Source organism: Triturus cristatus, chromosome 4_2 (genome assembly GCF_964204655.1).
Source record: "Triturus cristatus chromosome 4_2, aTriCri1.1, whole genome shotgun sequence".
Lineage (NCBI taxonomy): Eukaryota > Metazoa > Chordata > Amphibia > Caudata > Salamandridae > Triturus > Triturus cristatus.
Genome location: NC_140586.1, coordinates 687,218,537 through 687,241,959, shown reverse-complemented (window position 1 = coordinate 687,241,959; position 23,423 = coordinate 687,218,537). Strand labels below are relative to the sequence as shown.

The 23,423-nt window shown below is 46.0% G+C and overlaps 1 protein-coding gene across 1 annotated transcript in view; it reads left to right on the top strand.

The window, feature by feature from the left end:
* Positions 1-23,423, top strand: part of C8A (complement C8 alpha chain) — a 447,843-nt gene that overhangs the window by 126,746 nt on the left and 297,674 nt on the right. Inside the window, exon 4 of the mRNA XM_085602506.1 lies at positions 7,042-7,186. Coding sequence (XP_085458632.1) covers positions 7,042-7,186 — 145 coding nt within the window. The remainder of the gene's footprint in view (positions 1-7,041; positions 7,187-23,423) is intronic.

Sequence of the window (23,423 nt, the reverse complement as noted above, 5' to 3'; positions counted from 1 at the left end):
TTGATCCTTTCAACTTCCTCCAGCAAGCATCGATCTCTTAAAAAATAATCTATACGGGAATGGTGGCCGTATTTTTTACTAAAGAAAGTATATCTCTTCTTATCCCCCATTTTGATTCTCCAGACATCGACCAAGTTTAATTCTTCAATCAATGTTCTAAGTATAGCCATTGAGTGTAAAGGAGTGATATATGTTACTTTGGACGTTCTATCTAACTCAGGTCTTGGAACTAAATTAAAATCACCCCCAATAATCACTGAACAGAAGTTCAGCCTCTAATTTACCTAATGGGTCTGGATTGTCCTGATTTGGGCCATAGTAGCTAACTAATGCCCTATTCTGTGTTTTAATATTGGCTAATATCCACCTACCCGAAGAATCGGAAAGATGGCTATCCAATTTAATTCCACTATTTGATCTAATAATTATTGCTACTCCTCTTGTTCTACCCCTCTGATTAGAGCAAACTACATCCTGGACCCAGGACCATTTTCTAAGCTCAGCCAAACATTCGCTTTCTTCTAGGTGGGTTTCCTGTAAAAGGATTACATTCGCTTCAGCTTTCTTAAGGAACTCCATAATACGAACCAATTTTCTCTTAGATCTCATCCCATTCACATTCCATGTGATGAAATGCACCAAATTCTTATCCATTTATATAATACCAGACTCCCTCCCAATCAAGAAGCCAAGGCATTCATTCAGTCTGTATTTAACTTTAGAAACCAATAAAGTCAAAAATATTAATAAAGCCAAACCAGTCGTAAATGGCAGATCGAGGACACTCATTTTTTCTTTTTTTCTCCCAAATGCTCCCAACACCCTGTGACCCCCCGCACCCCAGGGAACCCCCCTAATTATCTCTTAGCACAAAAACACCTTCAAGATATCCCTATGCGGACAAGTCAAGTCCAGGTGCCTGTCTCAAATTAACAATAAAGCCTATGCATCCAAATATAAGCTATACTGCTTTAATATCAAATAGTCCTAATATATCTCCATTCAAACCACAGAGAACTAGAATCTAAATGGGACCCCACCCCGTGCTATTTTATAAATATTTACAATTGCATTATTTCAACAGAAACAGAGAGTACTCTATACTTTATTCTGGTCATCCCATCTGTTTTAATAGTGCATCTACTTCCTCCGGTTCTTGAATGGAATACATCTTATTTTTCCACATAATCTTCAACATGGCAAGGAATTTCATGTGGACTTGCGCCCCCGTGGACCGGAGTACGTTCATTTTTTACCCCAACAGCCATTGGCTCTCTGCTGTTCTTCTGCCCATATCGGACCTTATTAAATAGGTAGACTCCCCATACACCAATGACCGTTCTTTTCATGCTCGCGCTAAAACCAGCTCCTTAATTGAGTAAGTAAGAAAGCAGACCAGTATCTTCCTCTGGTTTTTTCTCCCTGGCTGCAACCTATAGGGGTATCTATGCACTCTCTGGAGCTCTTTCCCCCAGTCTATATCTGTTCTATCTTGGAATAGTTCTCCCAACAACTTGCAGACAAAACCTTTTATATCTGCCCCCTCTGCATTTTCATTAATTCCAAGAAGGCGGATATTATTTTGCCTAGCTTGCAATTCCAGTCTTTCCATATCCTGCTGTAATGCCTTGTTACCTAGTTTGAGTCTCTCGATCTCTCTAAGATTGGGAGCCGTGGTCTCACCCAGGACCTTCACCTCCACTTCCAAATTCTCTGTGCGCATAGTTAGCCCGTCAATCTTCTGCTCCAAAATCTCCCCCCTTCCTGGATCTCCTTTTGATTATTTTCAGAGGTCTCAAATTTAGCAAGAATCTCTTGCCTTAGACTGTTTAAGAGATCTACCAACTGACCCCCTGAACTCCCATGGGGAGATTCACTTCGAGGATCATGCATCTGTTCAGGACAAACACAGTAATTTGAAATTTCTTGATTCAGATCACTTTCAATCACTACCTCAGACTCAAGTAAAGTTTCCTGGATCTCTGCGAGCGGGGTAAACCTATTCTCAAGCATTAAAAGCATACCCTGAGACACAGGGGATACCATGTTCTCCATGTTCTCCTCTTCGTTTGGTATGCTCTTATTTCCTCCAATGACTGGTTTTGAACCTCCGACCTGTTCCATTATTTTAAAGTAAGATCTAAGCGAGGGGAGTGGTTTGGGTATTGACCGCAGTTCCTTTGACCTGCACTTTTTAATTGAAGCTTGCCACTGCATTTTTGGTAATGTTTGAGCCGTTTGAGCTAGAAACAAAGTTTTTTTTGTTCAAATCTGCAGAGTATGCAGTAGATGATGGATTATATGGCAAATGCAGAAAATGCATAATTATACTAAAATCGGCGCAGCCGAACAGTCGCATAATTCCAGTGGCCCTGCTCATACCTCTGACTAGGTCAAGAAGTGCTTCTCAGTAATTCCTTCTTTTTTTTGTCTTACTGAGTTTATAGTTTATCTTGTATGGAAACAAGGAAGACTAAACCTGAGGTTACTACTCCACAGAACATACCATACCACATAATTACTCCCTATAACACATAATCCCACTCTACATAATTCCTTTACACTAAATATCACATACTTTCTATTCACATAATTTCACTGCACAACATACCACATAATTTCACTACACACACTTAACTTTAAAAAAAAAAAAAAACGAAGGGGGACCGAGTAGCCCCCCTCCTGAGGGTACTTTTAGTCCTGGGGACCCATCCCTCAGGGGTCCGGCCTTGTTAAAAAAAGTAAAAAATGGGAGGGGTGTCCCGTGGTCCCAGCCGGCTCCCCGCCTCCTGCAGGAGCTGGAATTGCTTCTGGACAAAGGAAGCTGATAACATGCAGTTCCCTTTGCCCAAAAGCAAATCTGCTTCGCTTCATGGAAGCAAGAACAGTTTTTCTGCTCTCACTTCCATGAAGAGAAGCAGAAGTTTGCTATGGCAGGGCGGGAGCAGTGCTCTCGCCTTGCCATGGCAAATTGCAATATCCCGGGGGTGGGCGTCCTGGGACACTGCTGGAGCCGGCTCTGGGCCAAGGCGGGCTCTAGGAAGTGGGCCAGCTGGCCCCCTCTCAACACATTTAAAATCCCTGGGGAGGTGGTGGTCCCCAGGGGTCCGATACGGACCCCCGTATTTTAATAATTCAGTGCCCCGGGGAGGTGGTGGTCCCAAGGCCAGTGTAGGGGGGCAGTAACCCCTCCACACATTTCCCTTTCATTATTGAAGGCCAGAATCCACAGCTAAGCATGTGTCTTGCGCTGTGCCAGTCCCCAAAAACTACCTTAAAGTGGATACTGGAACCTCAAAATGAACGTTCATGCTTGTAAAAGAACAAGCTCTAGCAGGCTGAACAGTGAAATCAAGGTGAGCGCTGCTATGAAATATTTTGAATAAAGAATCTGGAATGGATTAATTACATCACGTTACTGGAAGTTAAAGTGTGGCTGGCAGCAGTCAGTGAAAGAACTTAGGGGCTCATTATGATGGCGGAGGGACCGCCACCGACGGCCCGGCGGTGGCGGTCCCTCTGCCATCTGACTCACATTTCCCACCACCACATTAGGATGGCGAGGGGAATGGCATTGTGACGGCGGCGGTCACAAAGACTGCCCTCCACGCTTCCACCATAGCAATCGTCACGATTGCCTGGCGGAGCGGTCAGCATGGTTGTAATGGTGGCAGTGCCTCGCAGGCACTGCCAACCAGATTACAGTGCTGGCGTCAGCCAGCCTTTCTATGGTGGTGGAACCGCCATGGAAAGGTTGGCAGAGTCTGGGTTTTGGGGCCCGTTGCAGGGCCCCCTATGTATGGGGGAAGGGTGTCTATGCACTGGGGGTACCCATGGTACCCTCCTACATTTCCATGCAGGTGTGGTGCCTGCAACGTTGTGCATAGAAATGCACAACATGGCCTTTTGGCATAGCGAACGGTGCTGCAGCCAGCAGCACTGTCAACAATGCTCAGGGTCCTGGATGCGCACACCGTAGTGATGGGCACATCCTAAGTCACACAGCTGGACCGCCGCCTTACCGGCGGGCGGTCCCGGCACCACAACGATGCCAGGCGAACTGATGTCCGCCCACCATCATAATAAGTCCCTTTGACTTTTGTATTTACTGACAAAGTGGTAATTCTGAAGTGAAAGGCTGCCTACACTCAGAACTTGATAAGAGAAAATCGACTTGTGATACTTTTCAAGATTCTAGGAATTTATTAAAGTGCACACGAGGCTAATAAAGATCTGAATGTTACAAATAGTTGTTCACTGCTAGAAGCATGCAGAAATCGAAATTGTTTTTAACTTACGTTTTCTACAAGTGACTGCCAGGACAGATTGTTGGAAACTACAAAACACTACAAAAGACGAAGGATACAAACTACAAGAGTGACTCTTTCATGTTTATTTAATTGGCTACACCTGTGGAGAGAGTTTAAAAGTTAAAGAAAGAATTTAGTGTATTTCATGGTTGACAAAGACTGAGTACTCAGCTGAAATGCGTTCCAGTTTTAATGCAAGTGCTGTTGGTGAATAAATGAGTTAATTCCCAGAATTGAGTGCAGAATTTCTCTAGATGGAAGGAAACACTTTTCATTTCATAGAGGTGCTCTGTGGTATGCCTCACTTCTGCACCACCGGCGTTCTGGATGCACTCCAACAAACTACAAGTCCCAGAGTGCAATATATCTATATATCTTAATTTTGGGGGGCGTGTGTGGAAACCTGTCTCTGAACTTTATCTGCCCCCAGGGGACCCCATCTCACCTGGGTCCCGGGACTATTCCAGGGACACTGATCAAGAAGAATGCTGGGGGCCACCGCAGTACACCCTCCTGCACTTATTCTCCCATGTAGCATGGACTGTGCTAGACAGACAGACAGGTATCCGACTTGGCAACGTAAGAGTGGGCTCCCTATTTCGCCACCTTTTTTTTTTCAAAGGAAGGCTCTGAGTGCCCCGGGTAGGCAGTGTGGGAGTGGGCTCCCCGCACTGCCGTTACTTAAACAAAATGACAGATGTTGGTGCACTGGAAGGGACTGGGGCCCCCAGAAAAAACATAAATATGCAAGACAGTACAGGAGTGAGCTCCTCACGCTGCCATTAGTTAAAAATAAAAAGAAAGAAAATGAATTGTGCTTTCGCTGCTACAAAACTAAAGAGGTGTGGCAGTTCATTAAAAATTCACTACATTCACTGCACTCTTACTGGAGCACCCCTTAATGCCTTGCAAGGGATTTTTCTAATATTTAAATTCTTGTGGTGCCCCAAGGAGTGCCAGGTGCGCTACCAAACAATAATGTAAGTGTTGGTGGGGCCACAAGGAGCACAACAGCCCCCCAGGAATATTAAAAAAACATGAACATCTCTCCTGGGTCATGGAATGCATGACCCCAGGAAAACTCACCATCGTTTTTAAAGCACTATGCATTGCAGCTGTATTCTTTCCAGCTTGACTGCATGTATCTTGTGGTTGGATCTTTGGCTGCATTTTGTGGCCAGACGAGTATTAAAGAAAGACTCAAATAAATGTTTATGATTGTTTGAAATAAAATGTTTAGTTTAAATATTTGTGTGACAATAATTATCATGCTTTGCCATGTGTGTATTTATAAGGATTACTTTGGAATATGATTATTGATAAATTATTGTGGTGACTGCTTTACATAGGTTGATTTGCTGGCCCCTTGCTAAAGCCAATGGGCCCTCTTTTTATACGTTGGTGTTCTGACCCTTCAACAAAGCCAGAAGGTCTACATTACTGAAAATTGCATGTCTGTATATTGTTGCTTTACATTAAAAGAAAAAGCTGAGAAATTCACTGAAAAGAACAAAAGTAAAAGTGACATTATAGGTAGGACTGCTAACAATATTTTACTACACATAACACAAAATCCAAATGTTAAAGTGACGTTGTAGTTAGGTGAAAATGTCAATTAAATGTAAAGTTTTAAACTAAAAAAACACTGAAATTCATCAGTAATAGTTAACTGAAGTAACCATGATGTGCACCCTTGCCATGCTCTACTTATGGTGACACCTAGTACATTACTCATGACATGTTCTGTGATATCACCGATAAAATCACTGACATTTGAAATTACATGCATGATGACTTTGCATGGCGGAGCAAGAGTTATAGCTACTTCAGTTAATGAATGTGTCTCTTAGGGGGTTGATTATAATGGCGGTCGGACGAGCATCCAACCACCATCGTTACGGAAAGGTGTCCGACCGACTATATGTCAGCGGTTCTACCTGCCCAATTACAATGCGACCACCGTGTAGGCATTTGTAAACATGCCTTCTACCATTGCAGCTTGTGCTGCAGCCTGGAAAAGGGCCGCAGCACAAGCCTCAATGGTAAATGGAATTTTGCAAACAGACATGCACCGTGTGACAGGCATGATGTGCTTGGATGTTTGGGGGGGCATTACATGCATCCCCCGGGCCCATTGCAAAGGCCCATGGGGGTTGGGGGCCCCTGCTAGGGGGCCTCAAAGTCCCATTCTGGCTGACTTTTCATGGTGGTCGGACCATCATGAAAAGGCAGTTGTAATCCCTACAGTGATACCTTCACATGCACCGTTCCTATTTTAGGGTATACAATCCGACTGACGGTCCAACAGGCTCCTTGAACTGTAGATAGTGTTGGTCAGTCCCTCTGACTGATACGGTCAAACTGACCTCATCATAATGCGGCGGTAGGACCACTCTATTGGATGTCGGTCTGAGCTTCACCAACTGCCTATCGGTGGCGGTCCAGCTGCTATCCTAATCAGGACCTTAGTCTGGATCATGAATTCAATGAATTAATTATAACTTGAAATGTGTATGTTGTTTCTTAAACACCCTACTTACAACATATATACATGCTCACATTTATTTTCTCTAGGTAATTGCGCTATAAAAATACTGTGATTATCTATCATATGTGCAAAAATGAGAGCTGTACTTGTTTGGAGATGAAAACAATAGTAGTGAAATTCTCAAGCTTTAGTATATGCTAGTGTACATTTTAAAGCCTCAAAAGTAATCATTTATAATGCTAGGTCGCTGCATCAACCGCAACTTAGTTTGTAATGGAGAACCGGACTGCGGAGACTCGTCTGATGAGAACGACTGTGAGGATGCTTCCAATGACAGCTTTTGCAGAGACTTATTTCCAATACCTGGTTCTGAGAAAGCAGCACGAGGGTGAGTCACATTCTGGTCTTCAGTTGTGTAACATTGCCTGATGCTAAAATGTAATAAATGCAGAGGTACCACTTTCAATTAATTAAACTCTTTTTTTTAAAGATTACTGTAGCTGTTATCCGTCATCTGTCACTCTCTGTAAAAAAGTAAGACAAATGAAAAGAGACCAATACATTTGTTCACTCTTGTGATAATCTGAATAAATTCACAGATCCTTTCCGCATTATCATTCGTGACACTAAGGGCCCCATAAGGATGGCGGGCGGACTGCAGTCCGCCCGCCACCCTGCCGGTGCAGGGACCGGCTACCAGTGGTGCGGCGGTCCCACACCGCCAATTAGGATGCAACCGCCACCCTGGCAGTCGCATCCCACATCTCCATCATTGCGGGGGCAGCACCTGCCCGAATGCCAAAGAGGCATGTGTGCATTGCCATGCACAACGTGACAGGCACCGCACGGTGCCTTCCACCTTGTGCATGGCAATGAAGGGGTAGTACCATAGGTAGCCCCCAAGTGCATCCCGCCACCCCTCCACCCCCGGGGTCCCGCAACGGGCCCCCACAGCAATTCCCACCTGCTTTTCCATGGAAAGGCCTGAACTGCCAGGCATCATGAAATGGATGACGGTGCCTTCCAGGCACCACCTCCGTATTGTGCCCGAGTTCCGCCCGGCCGGAAATCGTGACAATTGCTGACCAGCGGAAAAGCAGCAGGCGGCCTTTCCATCTGCCGCGGTACCCTCGCCATGGTAATATGGCAGGGGTAAATGTGGTTGCGATGGCGGGCAGATCGCCACCACCAGCCGGGCGGTGGCGATCCGCCCGCCATCATAATGGGGCCCTATGTGCTAGAGCAGCATCTGTGGCACTCTCCATTAACAAGCTTCTGCTTTGTTACAATTGTGTCATTCCTGCCTCCGATATCTCTGTGTAATGTATTGTGAGAGCATTAGCCTCTTCATTGTTTGGGCTACACATACACACTATGCCATTCTGCTAGGTAGACGAGAGCAAGTGAAATTCAGTTGTATCCTTTTAATTTGTCAAGACTTGATCATCTTAGCTATGTAAGCCAAACGCTTTTATATTCTTCTGTTCATCATATTTTATGGAAATCCAGCCACATAACCATCTCTCAGTCCCCGGTACCAATGCAGATTGGTGTAGGAGAGAATGAGAGCCAGCGCTCACTTGTCTATGCCCAGTGCCTTGCAACCCACCAACTGGAATCACAAGCTTACATTTATTACGGTATTCTATATTTGCCATCGTTTTGAGGAGCCTGTCTCTGTTTTGAAGGTTGTGTTTCTTCAGTTGGCCCTCTCTGCTAGGGAAGGAGCCTTTATGAACCTCATATCACAAAATATTCATGGACTGAGAATCATCATCAGGTCCAGACAGGCCTCCTTTACGGTTGGCTGGATTTAGCATGTGAAAGTTGGGCCTTTTCTCTCACAACAAGAAGCATTAGCTGTAGGTGTGCATTGGGGTTCACACTGTCCCTCTCAGGTTTCAAAGGCTCTATGTTGACGGCTGCTGAGGAGGTTGTGGTTTGAGTTAGATTATTAGGTTTACATTTCATGACACATGAATTAATTGAATATTATTTTTTTCACTGAATAGGCTGTTTGGCTCCCCAGTTCAACTGATATGACTTAAAAAACTCCACTGACCACTGTAATTGTGAAAACATTTGGAATCTCTTCTGATCAAGGCATGCCTAAATAAAAACAAGTCAAGGAGGTTGAAGGAAGCTGTAATTTTCAGTTGGAGTTGACTAGGTATAATTTCTCTTTCTCTACAGGGCTCATTACGGTTCCCTTTTTAGGTCTCGGGACCATCCGGTCTGCCGAAGGCAGAACCGGAAGTCAAGAGATTTAATGTTTTGGAGAAGAGGGGCTTGAACCCGCCCCCCTTCTGCCCTGTTCTCCATTGGCTGGCCTCTTCAATGCTGGCCAGCCATTGGAGAAGAGGTCCCGTCACTCCGATCATGCCCCGTCCTTTTCGGATCGGGGGGCGTGTTTTTTGCAGAAAGTCTCATTCTCTCCTCCAGCCAATGGCTGGAGGAGATAACAGCAAAACACGCCCCCGAATCCGAAAAGGACGCTGCGTTTCTCCGAGGCATTTCTGCTCTGCCTCGGAGAAAGGCGGTGGTGTGCTTGCAGTGTATTATTGACTGTGTCATCGAAAACGAGAAGCAACGCTCTTCTTTTACACAGTAAAGAAATATTTTGTATTTCTCATTCAATCAGTTAGTGTAAGGTGCAGTATTTTGTGCCATTTTTGCATTGTGAGGGTCTCTCGGTGTCATAAAGGCCGACGCTGAACGTCAGCAGTTCCTCTAAGCGTGAAAAATGCCCAGGCATGCATCGCTATGCGCGCCCTGGCTCCTAGCAGCCCTGTCCCGCTCCCAGAAAGACTTTTCCTGCGATCTGGTTCATAAACGCTAGAATAGTTTACTGCGTAAAATAAGTGGCCGTTTTATAGCTCAGGAAACGTGGCTGTACAGGAATAACTTTGCAAGTATGTGCATGGGTGGAGCGAAGGGTAGCGCGAGGACATCGCATCCACTCCCCCCACCCACTTCCCCCTGCTCTTTCCAAGTGTTGTTTGGCAAGGGGGTTCCTTTCTGCTGCCTGAGGGCTGGAAGGGGGCAGTGGCAGGCGGCGCGGGTGCCTCTGAACCACAGACACGCCTGGTGTATTCATGGTTTCCCACCGCGGCGACCGGCTCTGGGAGCTCAGCTGGCTGGACTATGGGGACCATCTCCAGGCTGCGGGGTATCCATGAAGGCACAGATACAGGACTGTGCGCAAGCACGGACGCGTGGGGTTGCAAAGCCTACACAAGAAAATAAAACCTCAGCTGCTGTATTTTCAAACCATCCCGCTTCCTGCAGCCCCTGATATTACTCTGAATCGACACAGGGAGCACACCGTAATGTATTTTATAGCGCTTGTTTCACCAAAAGGGTGACTCAAAGCACTGAAAGTTCTCACTCCAAAATTATGAAAGTGACATTTCATCTTGCACTAAACGTTTCCACCAACATGCTTGTTTGAAATACCACCGTTTAATAGCTATTTTGCTTTTTAAAAAACCTCATGGTTTAATACCGCGCTCTAACGGAGGCTCCTAGGCGCTCTAAATTAAGTCAGTGAAGTCGCCTGCGTTCATCAGGGCATTGGGTTCGGGATGCACGGCTGATCGCCGCTGAGGGCTGGAAGGGGGCAGTGGCAGGCGGCGCGGGTGCCTCTGAACCACAGACACGCCTGGTGTATTCATGGTTTCCCACCGCGGCGACCGGCTCTGGGAGCTCAGCTGGCTGGACTATGGGGACCCTCTCTAGGCTGCGGGGTATCCATGAAGGCACAGATACAGGACTGTGCGCAAGCACGGACGCGTGGGGTTGCAAAGCCTTCACAAGAAAATAAAACCTTTCAGACCAAAATCCTATTTTTCTAAGCAAATATATTTTAATACGTGCAAATGCATGAAATTACTTTTTTTTTAGCAACTTAGTTTATATTACAAAAAAGGAACAATGTTTTAGAAATTGCAATTGATATGAACAAACATTTGCACAAATAATCTTTAACACGCAATCTACAGTTGCAGAGGAATTGTTTTCTACAGTTTTGCTTGTCTCGCACCGATCCCTGGGATTATCTCTTGGTAGAGGCGTAATCCTAGCCACGCGCTGCCAAGGGCTTTGCAGATGCGTGAACCAGGCGCTTCAGGGGTACTTTGTGAAGCTGGCCCGCCTTCCACCAGTAATGATGTTCTCATTAATGTCTGATGTCTCTGTGCGGCAGGGCGTGTCTGCTCCTCTGTGGCATTGAAAGATGTGGCAGGCATGGATCCAGACATCCACAGAGCCTGAGCATTTCTGCTGTCATCTGTCTACATTACACTACTGCCGTCGGCGTTTTATTTCCGAACAATGTTGCAGGTCGGGCTGAAAACTTTGATTTTTAGCGTTCTTTTTAAGTTATTATGCATCACTTATATCGTTTTTATAATTATTAGGAAAGGTTCGAGGGTCTTTCAGACGAGGGGACATATGTCAAACACCAGACCCGACTTAGGCTCACAGGTCGGGCTCATCCGCCCCTCCCCCAACGCAGTGATTCCAGATGCTTGTCTGTCAGTGGGGTGAACCGAAGACCAACCTAACATAATAAAGGGAAGGCGGCTTCAGCATAATAATGAGCGTTTAGAGGGAACCTTTCCGTGCCCTGGGCTTTTCTTGGCAAATCAATAGTTCACAAACAAGCATTTACAATGCAACGGTCTCGGCATTTGAGAGTGATTAAGCTATTGACATTGTAAATAACAATGCCGTTTCTTTACATTTTTAAAAACAAAAACATAAACAAAAATAAGGTCATGAGCAATGCCAATAGCTCTAACTTTACCAATGCCGAGACCATTGCATTGTAAATGCTTGTTAGGACCTACTTCTGTCAACGCTCTACTGTACTGTTGCAGTCAAGCCGAAGCTGCCAAAATAATCTGCTCCATAGGCTGTAGGATTTCTAAAACAGAGCAGCAAGAGGGATTTTTTTCTAAAGGAACAGGGTCACATGCCACTAGTGTTGTGCTATTGAACATCCATTGGCTCTTGATAAAGTTCTGGGTGAAATCTTAAGGTCAGCATCTGATCCATCAGACTTCTTGCTATAAATGCATTCAATAGCTAAAATCTTTAATGGTCAGACTGAGAATCTCAAGAACATTTATGTAAAGCAGAGAGCTAAATGTAATAGTGCTAAGGATTATGGAAGCCAAAGCTTTGATCCCTTGCATGTTAGGGAGCAACACAGTGGAATGCATCTCCCAATTAAATACAACCATATAAGGCCACGATAATTTTAAGGTAAGGAAGGAACTATTTATAAGATCTTATTAGCTACATGAAATATTGGCTATGCTTATGCCATCTCCTTGGATTTTGCTTTTGTTCACCCACTACTTGAAACAGTTGTTCAAATAAATTGAGCTGGTAAGAAAGCAATAGGAAGTAGCAAAACCAAATGTGGTGGTGGGTAGATCCCTGCGGCCATCTCGTGTTTTTATTTTTTCAAGCTCAGTAAGAGTAAGAGAGTCTGCTTATTTATTTTCAATGTATGAAGGTCATAATTTGAAAACTTGTTTTACCCTGCTTCACTTGAAGAAAAAAAACAGTTAATGTACCTGCCATTTTTCGGCAAATTGCAAATGATGTAACATTGCTAAAAACATATTGTGTATATATTTTTGCCCCATTGCCTGTCATGTTTTTTGTTGTCTTTCTGTCTACCCTGCACCCCTTCTTTGCGAGTTTGTGTGCTCTGCCACCCATGCGCTGTCTTTAGAATGTTTGGGAATGGTGGACAGTTGGGACAGACTGTAAGTTGTTTGTGTGGGGATGCAACTGAATTAATTTATTTATTTATTTATTTATAAATTTATAAAGCGCCTGGTGACCCGGAGGCATCCCCGCGCTATAGAGCTGTGATATCCCAAGAGGAGGGGGGACCGGAGGATTATTTTGGGAATAAGAAAGTTTTTAGTTTTTTCCGGAAGAGGGCGTGGCAGGGTTCCAGACGCAAGTGGCGAGGCAGTGCGTTCCAGCCTGAGGAGGCTTTGACCGAAAAGCGACGGCCACCGGTCCGAGCCTTCTTAAATTTAGGGACGATGGCCAAATGCTCGTCGTCCGAGCGCAGTGCCCTAGGGGCTTTGTAGGGGGCGACAAGGTCTTTCAGGGCGGCAGGGCCGGCACCATTAATGAGTTTGTGACTGGTGCACATTGCCTTAAACTCAACTCGTTGGCGGACAGGGAGCCAGTGCAGGGCCTTGAGGGCTGATTTGGCAGAGGCTCTGGGGGGGAGGTCCATTATAATCCTTGCCGCGGCGTTTTGTGCCCGTTGGAGTTTGGCTAAGGTAAACTCCGGTGCACCGAGGTAGACGGCGTTGCTATAGTCGAGTCTGGCTAGGATGAGCCCTTGAACCAGCAGTTTCCTGGATATTGGAGGAAGGAGAGGGAGAATTTTTCGGGTTGACCGCAGGAGGCCAAAGCATGATCCAGCGGTCTTGGTTGCCTGGGTCTTCATGGTGAGGCTTGGTTCCAGCCAAACGCCTAGCGTTTTGACTTCTGACTTTGGAGTGGGTATCTCACCAAAGGTGTCTGGCCACACCGAAGCGGGGATTGATGACCATTTGTTGCCCAGGAGCATAATTTCGGTTTTAGAACCGTTCAATTTTAGGGAAGATTCGCACATCCAGGAGTAGATGTCTTGGAGGCAGTTCCGCAGGCTGTCTGGGTGTTTGTCCAGCTGGGAGAGGGAGACGACAAGTTGGGTGTCGTCAGCGTAGTTGACAATTTTGATCCCATAGGGGGTCACGACGTCTTCCAGGGGGGCCATGTAAACATTAAACAGGGTGGGACTAAGCGAGGACCCCTGCGGGACTCCACAAGTCAGTGGAAGGGGGTCTGAACGAGAGTTGCCGTCCCACACCTGAAATGAACGGCCTGATAGGAAGGAGTTAATCCAGGCGTGTGCTGAGCCCACAATTCCTGCCCTAGCCAGGCGATGTAGAAGGACACGGTGATCCACCGTGTCAAAGGCGGCACTGAGGTCCAGGAGGATCACTGCCACTGATCCTCCTGAATCCAGAATGCGCCTTGATTCCTCAATGACGGAGAGGAGGGCTGTGTCCGTGCCCTGGCCGGGCCTAAAGCCAGTTTGAGATGGGCGCAGGATTTTGTTGGTCTCAAGGAATTGGGAGAGTTGGGAATTAACTAGCTTCTCCGCCATCTTGCTGATGCAGGGAAGGAGTGATATGGGTCTATAATTAGACATATCGTCAGGATTCAGATGGGGTTTCTTTAGCAGGGCTTTGACAACCGCATTTTTCCAGTTGGGCGGCACTGTGCCTTGGCGCAAGGAGATGTTAATGAGATCCCTGATGGTGGAGGCTATACTGGGGGCGGCAGCTTTTAATAGTCTGGCCGGGGCTGGGTCAAGAGGAGAGCCGCTTTTCATTTTGGCTAACGTGGCGGAGACCTCAATGAGGGAGGTTGCTCTAAAGGAGGACAGCCGCGGGCTGTTGATACAGACCTCAGTATCAGTGGAGATGTGGGGGGTGATGCTGGGGAGAGAGTCCAATATTCGCGAGATTTTAGAGTCGAAGAAGGAGGCAAAGTCATTACTTCTGTCTGGGGGGGCATGGGAAACGGTGGGTGCTGATGGAATGTTGAGGAGTTCTTTGACAATCAGGTACGCTTCTTTTGTGGAATTGGTGGCGTTTTGTATTCTGTTGTCATAGAATCCTGCCTTAGCAAGTTTGAGAGCTGATTTGTAGCGTCTAACTGCACTATTGTAGAGGTCTTTGTTACTGTGGAGCCAGTCCTTTCTCCACTGCCTCTCGGCCTTTTTGCACTCTTTGCGTAGATCCCTGAGGTCAGGAGTATACCAGGGGGCCTGGCCTTTTATCCTGTTTTTGATCTCCCGATTTTTTATGGGGATAAGATTATCGAGAGTGGAGGATATCCAGTCTCTGACTTGGGAGTCGGCGGTGGAGGGGTCCTCAGAAAGACTGGGGGTTGAAGCGTCCAGGGCTGTGGACCAATCCTCCACCGAGAGTCTGGCCCACGCTCTGTCTCTGGTGAAGGTGGGGGGTTTTTGAGGCTTTTTGAAAGCTCCAGGGAGATGGGTCGTGACTAGAAAGTGGTCCGTCCACGGGAGGGGTTGGGAGTTAATGAAAAGGAGGGAAGGGATGTTGGAAAACACCGGGTCGAGAAGGTGCCCTTTCGTGTGAGTTGGTTCAGAGTTGGCGAGAAGCAGACCCAAGGCCGCTAGGTCGTCAATGAAGTCGGTTGCCCCAGTGTCAAGGGGATCCTCGAGATGGATGTTTAGGTCGCCTGTTATAAGGAAGTTAGGTGTCAGGTGTGCCGTGGAGGAAACGGTTTCCAGGAGGGCGGCTGTGAAGGGGCCAGAGTGGCCGGGCGGCCGATATACCAGAAGGCCTGACAGGGAGTTCGTCGAAGACAGCTGAATCGTGAAGAGGCAGCTCTCTGAGTCTTGGATCGCGCAGTCTTTGGATCGACAGATAAAGTGTTCCCTGTGGATAATGGCTAATCCACCTCCTCTACCTAGGGGACGGGGTTGAGACATGATGAGGAAGCCCGGGGGGAGAGCTAGGACGACGTCAGCGTTGGAATGCTCCGTAATCCAGGTTTCTGTGAGGAAAAGTATGTCCAGTTTAAGGTCGACAATAAGATGGTTGATAAGCAGGGCATGTTTGGGAAGTGATCTGCAGTTAAGGGTCGAGATTTTAAGGACAGGGGGAGGGACGGGGGGTTTTGGAAGGGAGAGATTGCCTGGTTTGCATTTGTCACAGCGGCGAAAAGGGACAGTGGGGTCGTGTAGTGCCAGACATGAGCTGTTTTTAGTGGGTCTAAGGCTGAGGAGCTCTCTGCGGGAATAGCTTACCTTAGAGGCGGCTGGGACAGGCATATAGTCTGGCCCTAGGCCCGGTCGAGCGCGGACGGGCGCAGACGGGCTGGACTTAGGCGCGACTTCGGCGCGATGCCGGCGCGCCCGCTGCGCTCGCCCGCTGCGCGTCCGGGGAAGGCGCATTGGAATAGGGGCGGGAGGCGTGGCCTCGAGAATGGGCGTGTCTGGGGGGTCAAGCGCGCGATGGCCGCAGCGCGATTCTCCACCTCCAACGACGCTCGAATCAGCTGAGCTGGTGCTATCCCAGCTGCAACTAGGTCCGTGGAGTGCAAGTAAGTGCAAAATACGCTTGTTTAAAACACAGAATAAAATCACAATTTAAAAACAATCGGCCAGAGTTCTCCCGGCTTTCCGCCTCAGGAGGATATCAACTATTGGCGCGTTAGAGTAATGTTGCGATTTATATAGGTCGGGGAAGTGGGCGTCGCCTCGGAATGGGCGTGGCCTCGAGAATGGGCGTGTCTGGGGGGTCAAGCGCGCGATGGCCGCAGCGCGATTCTCCACCTCCAACGACGCTCGAATCAGCTGAGCTGGTGCTATCCCAGCTGCAACTAGGTCCGTGGAGTGCAAGTAAGTGCAAAATACGCTTGTTTAAAACATAGAATAAAATCACAATTTAAAAACAATCGGCCAGAGTTCTCCCGGCTTTCCGCCTCAGGAGGATATCAACTATTGGCGCGTTAGAGTAATGTTGCGATTTATATAGGTCGGGGAAGTGGGCGTCGCCTCGGAATGGGCGTGGCCTCGAGAATGGGCGTGTCTGGGGGGTCAAGCGCGCGATGGCCGCAGCGCGATTCTCCACCTCCAACGACGCTCGAATCAGCTGAGCTGGTGCTATCCCAGCTGCAACTAGGTCCGTGGAGTGCAAGTAAGTGCAAAATACGCTTGTTTAAAACACAGAATAAAATCACAATTTAAAAACAATCGGCCAGAGTTCTCCCGGCTTTCCGCCTCAGGAGGATTAACTGCATTAAACATCATGATCCTCATCTGAGACTCCTGATGTTGTTACAGCCCTTAATTGGCAACAAGCCTGGGATCGCATCATGCCTCTCTGCTGTTGTTTGTAGAGAGTGGACTCCTGACATTAGATCTTTCACTTCCTCGAACTGCGTCTTGACAGCTTTCATACCAATCTACCCAGATACACTCTTCCCTTCAGCGTCCAACACGAACCTTGCACAAGCGCCAGAAGCTTTCCCAGACATTCTCTGTTTATGTCTTTTTAACTAAACCCGTCACACTCCTCTCCACCTGTGTGCCACGCTCTGAATGCATCCTGAGCCACAAATGAGGCATACATTGTTGCCCTGCACATGTTGGCATTGACATGCATATTCATTAATACCAAGAGATGATTCACAACCAAGTACTTAGGTGTACTGTTAGAAATGGGGGTCTCTTGTTGGCAATGGTTTGCACCTTTGTCCAAGTAGGGACCCTTGCTTCTAGTCAGGGTAAGGGAGTTACGCCCTTAGAGAAGCCTTGCTCACCCCCTTTGTAGCTTGGCATGACCAGGCAGGCTTATCTCAGAGGCAGTGTTTAAAGCATTTGCGCACACATACAGTAATACAGTGAAAACACTACAAATGGACACCACACCAGTTTAGAAAATCAGAAAAGACCAAAACAACAAAAATCCAACATACAGTTATCAAGGTATGAATTTTAAAAGGTAAAAAAAGTTCTGTAAATAGCAAACTATAGATGCGACACTTTCAACATAAAGTACCCTGTATAGGACAAAATCATTAGCAAAAACAGCCGCAGAGAAGGTGATGCGTCGGTTCCTTATGCACTGAGAAGGTGATGCATTAGTTCCTTGCTACAGGGTGTGTGATGCATTGGTTCCTTACTACCACGTAGGGGAGGTGATGCGTTGGTTCCTTACTGAAAAGGAGGTGATGCACTGGTTTCTTACAGTGCAAGGAAGTGATACGTCGGTTTTTTACTAGGGCCTCGGCGTTGTTGTGGACTTGGCACCCTGTGCGATGAATGGGTATTCAGGAACGCATCGGTTATCGATGCGGCACTGGTGGCAAATGGCGCTGCATTGATCTCTCCAGTTGCATACCCACAAGGCGTCAGTTCTTGGTGTTGCACAGCAGGGCCTGCATCAGAGTCGATGTGGTGATCTCGGACTTCAGAGATGGGTGCATGAGAATCAGTGTTGCGTGGGAAACAGGTGCAGATGCATCAAACTTCTTTAGTTGCTTCTCTTTTCCCAGCTCCCAGCAGCAGAAACAACCTCCAGAGGTCCAACACAGAAACAGGCACCTCTTGGCAGGTCAGAACTCCCAGCAAGGACGTTCAATGGAGCTGGTGGTGAAGTCTGTGTGTCTCTGAGACTTCAGAACATGAGGCAAGCTCTACTTTAAGCCTTTGAGATCTTCTTCAAACAGGATACACAGCACACAGCAAAGTCTTTGTCCTCTCCTTGGCAGAAACAGCCACTGCAGGCCAACATCAGACAGCACACAGCAACGGGGCAGTACTTCTCCTGCAGCTTTCCCAGCTCTTTTTCTTGGCAGAGGTTCCTCTTGAGTCCAGAAGTATTCCAAAGTTCTGGGGTATGGGACCCAATATTTATACTCAATCCTCTTTATTCTCTTGTGGCAGAGAGGCTCTGGGCTCAGTCCAAAGAACTCTGTCCTCCATGAACCAGCTTCCCAACAGGAGGTAGAGACATCAATGTGTAAGGCAGACCAGGCCCATTCCGGTGCAAGGAAATCTGCTCCCCCTACTCTAAATGCAGCCCAGGTCTACTCAGCCCAGCCCAGCCTTGACTTATCCAGGAGAGGCAGGACACACCTCAATCCCCCAGTGGCTGTCTGAAGAGAATGCACATCCCCTGTCACTCCACAAACCAGCAGAGGCACACAAGATGGCTAAGCAAGAAAATACCCACTTTCTAAAACTGGTATTTTCAAACACACAATATAAAAATCATCTTTACTAAAAGATGGATTTTTATATTCTGAGTTCAAGCATACTATACTCCATCTTTATATCTTGTATCAGTGGGTTGTTATACTTATAAGATGAAATAAACACCCTTTTTATCCTATGGAGCAGATAGCCAGGGTCGGACTGGCTACCGGGCGTTTCGGTGTGCTGCCAAGCTGAGGGCTGATTTCGTTGATGGGGACCTGCGTGTGCTTAAAACCATTTGTTTTGCTTTGTGTATTTAAAAGCACACGCAGGTCCCCACCAACGAAATCAGCCCCACCGCAGAGAAATAAGCCCGCAGCTCGGCAGCACACCAAAACGCCCGGTAGCCAGTCCGGCCCTGCAGATAGCCTTTCAATAGTGAAAAATGAAATGCACTGTACATCAGTACTTGTCCTACCTTTCACATACACTGCACCCTGCCCACAGGGGTACCTTGGGCCTACCTTAGGAGTGACTTACATGCAATAAAAGGGGAGGTTAGGGCCTGGCAAGTCGGTGCACTTGCCAGGTCGACATGGCGGTACAGACTGCGTCCAGACACTCCAGTGGTAGGCCTGAGACCCCCTTAGAAAGGCTGCTTGTGTGGGAGGCACAATCAGTGCTGCAGGCCCAATAGCAGCATTTGACTTACAGGCCCTGGGCACACTCAGTGCAATGTACTAGGGAATTACAGGTGAGTCAAACAAGCCAATCATGGAAACACCAATCCATATTAACAATTTACAGAGGGAGTACTTGCACGTTGGCACTGATCAGCAGTGGCAAAGTGCCCAAAGCATCTAAACCAGCAAAAATGAAATCCAGCATACATCAAAAATACATGAGACAGAGGCAAAAAGACAGGGGAAACTACGCTAATTATGCCAGGTCTACCATGTACCCCATGTACCAAGGCACAGGAAAGGTTACTGTGCCCAAAGAACCCAATCCTCAATAATGTTCAACATGTACCCCATGTACCAAGGCACAGGAAAGGTTACTGTGCCCAAATAACCCAATCCTCAATAATGTTATGAGTATACTTAAGAGTATTACATGCCATGCTAATGAGGTGAGGCTTAAAAAACTCGAGAGATGGTCTAATTATGCACAATCAAACATGATAATTCAAAGCCTCTATTTAGAATGAACATGCTTAGACACAAACAGGATGAATCCAACCAGAATGAACGTTACAGCTGTGGATTTAACATACGTGTTGAGTCTTATAAAATATTGCCTTACACTTGGAAAGGAATGCCATAATTGGAAAGAAGGAACCATTTTGCCAACAAAAAGGTGTATGCAATCCAGGATGATGGTTATGATTGATGATTAAAGAACACATGAATGATTTTATTCTGTTAGTTGTCATTCTGGATAAAATGATCAACAAAGATGCACCATTAGTTCACAGATTATCATCACTAAAGACGAATATGACAACTTTCCAAGAAAATATTTACTGTAGTTTAGCCCCATTACACCTGGAGCCTATGTAGGACATTCCCCTTGAGGGAGTCTTCGAAGGCAAATTCAAGTTTGATGGAAGAACAGCTATGGTGAAGATATTTGTTGGTGACCAGGAAGTCTGAGCAGCAGAATCTTTGTATGATAATTGACCCATGCAAGACACCTTATGGGTTTAGTGTTTTCAATGTTAACTGTGACTGTGCCCTAGAGGAATATGAAGGTGTTTTTGCTGGAAGTTTGGTGCATTTAAAAGGATTCCAACATTTCATCAAGCTGGAAATAAGGACATGCCCATCAAACAGAAAGTATGCCAGTCAGTCAAACAAGCTTTATTCGACATATAGTCATAAAAGCACATAAAACATTTAGGTGATAATACAATAATACAATAAAATCAGAAAAATTATAAAATAAGCATGTTTGACCAATGGACAATTTATAAACATCATAAAATACAACAATAGATCACTGTCTTCTAGAGTAATCTCCACTATAGTAGTTGGTCAAACCCTAGCACAGAAAACACATTTCATGAAGCACAATAAATAGAAATTCATACAAAAATAATAAAATCGCTGTGCCTTAAAGATGTTTTAATCAATTACACGAGCACATTTTGAACAGAGCTGGATTTCAACCTGATTATCCAAATCCACCTAAGTTATTTTGAAACTGCTAAGGAGATAGGGGTTGTGGTATTGGTACGCAGGATTCTTTCCGCTACTAGACTGCTTTTTGTCCCCATGGTCTTGCATATAGGGCTCAACCACACTCTTCGTGGTATTTCGTAAGCTGGGCAAACAAATAGCATATGTGCGACTGATTCATTACATGCCTGGCAACTAGGACACTTGCTATTGCGTGATTTGTTCCACCTTGATGTAAAAGACCCTAAGAGCAGCGAACCTGCTCTCAGCTGAAAATACAGCTTCCTGTCCTGTGATTTAGTGACAGAATCCCAATAAGGTTCCAAACTCAGGATAATTTTAAAATCCAAGAATCTTCCTGTTAATGAAGAAGGTTTGCTGGTTGTTAATTTATTGAATGCGACCATTTCCCAATAGTTTTCTTTTAAAACCTTTTTGAGGGAAAACAAGCGGTAGCGGGGTTTTCCTAAAGCATCGACATACCAATTTTGGCTAGAATATCTCTAATGCCACGAAGCCAGCTGATTTTGTGGAAGGTGTCAGATTTTATTATATCCGCAAAGCCAGTGGCATAAGGTGCCAGTTCTGGTGTAGTCCACAGTCTATGCCAGTATAACAAAATACGTAGCTTTGTGGTGTCAAAAAGGGGTTTTCTCCCAAGATCATAAAACAGCGGGCACAATGGCGTGCTTTGTGGAAGGTTGGTAATACCCAGTAGAAACTTGTTTTCTGACAAACTAAGCTTGGATATGTTGTCTAGTCCCCATAGTTCTACACCATAAAAAGCTGAGCTTACCACTTTAGTGTCATATACCTGAAGCACAGGTCTTATAGGTTTCATAAAAGACCTATTGTGCTCAAGACGTAAGGCCCCCGAGAGTTGCCTGTGTTTCAGTGTGGCCATATCAATCTGGTGATTCCACTTGAGATCACTCTGTATGTTCACCCCTAGATATATGAACTCCCTAACTTGCTCCAGAGGTCGATTATTTATTATAATTCCTACTTTAAAAACTTTATGTTGATTAAAGTCATAAATTTAGTTTTCGACACATTTATTCCGAGACCACGAGCAGTACAAAAAACCTCAAATACTTTCAGAGCTCGCTGGAGCCGGCTCGGGGTCTTCGAGATTATCAACGTATCGTCCGCGAACATTAAAATCGGGATTTTAGACCAGGCTAGAATCGGGGCATCAGTGTTCATGCGGGTCACACAGTCAACTACACTGTTAATAAACACAGTGAACAAGGTCGGTGCCATAACACAACCCTGGCGCACCCCCCGCTCAACAGGAAAGGAACTAGTAACTTGTCCCTGGGAACCCCAACGTATCTTAGCATAATTACCCTCATGCATTCTCTCTATGAGAGTCAAAAGTTCAGTGGGTAAGCCAAGTTCTTGGAGGGTAGTCCAGACTCTAGAGCGGGAAACAAGATCAAAGGCGGATTTTAAGTCGACAAAGGCAGCATACAGACTGCCTTTGCCCAAGACCACCACTTTCCAGTGTATTAAAACAAAACGGAACACCTGGTCAATAGTGCTTATGGATGCACGAAAACCGGCTTGCAAGGGTGACAATATACTATACTCCTCAACCCAGTCCTGTATTTTATTGAGAATCAATCTCCCTAATATTTTTTGTACTGAGTCGATCAGGCTGATGGGTCGATAATTCCCCGGCAGTGACTTATCACCTTTTTTATACACGGGGATTATTTTGGCTCCTTTCCACGACACCGGTACAGGGGCTCCTTGTGCAATTGCATTAGCCAGTAGCAATATGTACTTTCCCCATCTGGTTTTGTCATGGAGGAACACATCAGCGGGGATGCCATCTGGACCAGGTGCTCTCCCTCCTACCACTGCACCAAGAGCTATCTCTACATTCCTGCAGGTAAAGGCCTCCTCTTCATAAAACACATAGCCAAGACCTTCCATGGTTGGTTCAAGTGGGCTACATGTATATTGTGATTCAAAATGTTTAACCCAGTCTTCCTGCGAGACATGATTATGGAATATGAAGGTGTTTTTGCTGGAAGTTTGGTGCATTGAAAAGGATTCCAACGTTTCATCAAGCTGGAAATTAGGAAATGCTCATCAAACAGAAAGTATGCAATCTTCCAGTCTCCACACATAATGGTGTTGAGGAGACATTAGACAATAGGCAGAATAAATAAATAATTGAGCCTATCTCTGTATCTTCATGGTTTCACCGATGGATGTGGCCTAAAAGAGAACTGGAGAAATCAGACAATTATTAGACCTACATCAACTGAACTGACAAATGGTTGTGGAGAGTCAACCCTTACCCCACATCCATGAGACAGTGGCCACGTTAGGCCACCGTCTAATGGATCGCTGATTTGGCATCGCGGCGAGCCCAAGGTAGGTGGTTTTATATATTTGTTTATTTTATTTTCCTTATTCTGTCATTTGCCATGCCCACACTTCCAACCCTGCCCCACCGCGCTTACCTGCATGGAATGCCACTGGCTTTAAACAAGGGCAATCAACATTTGATGGTGTTAAAACATTTCAAAATTGTGACATTCTAATCCAATAGCATGTATTCTTTTTCCATAGGGGGTAGACATTAATCTATTTTTAAAGAACATTAAATTTATAACCAAATTAGATTATATTAGCAAGTATTCTAGGGCAGAGTGAACTCACGTACCTAT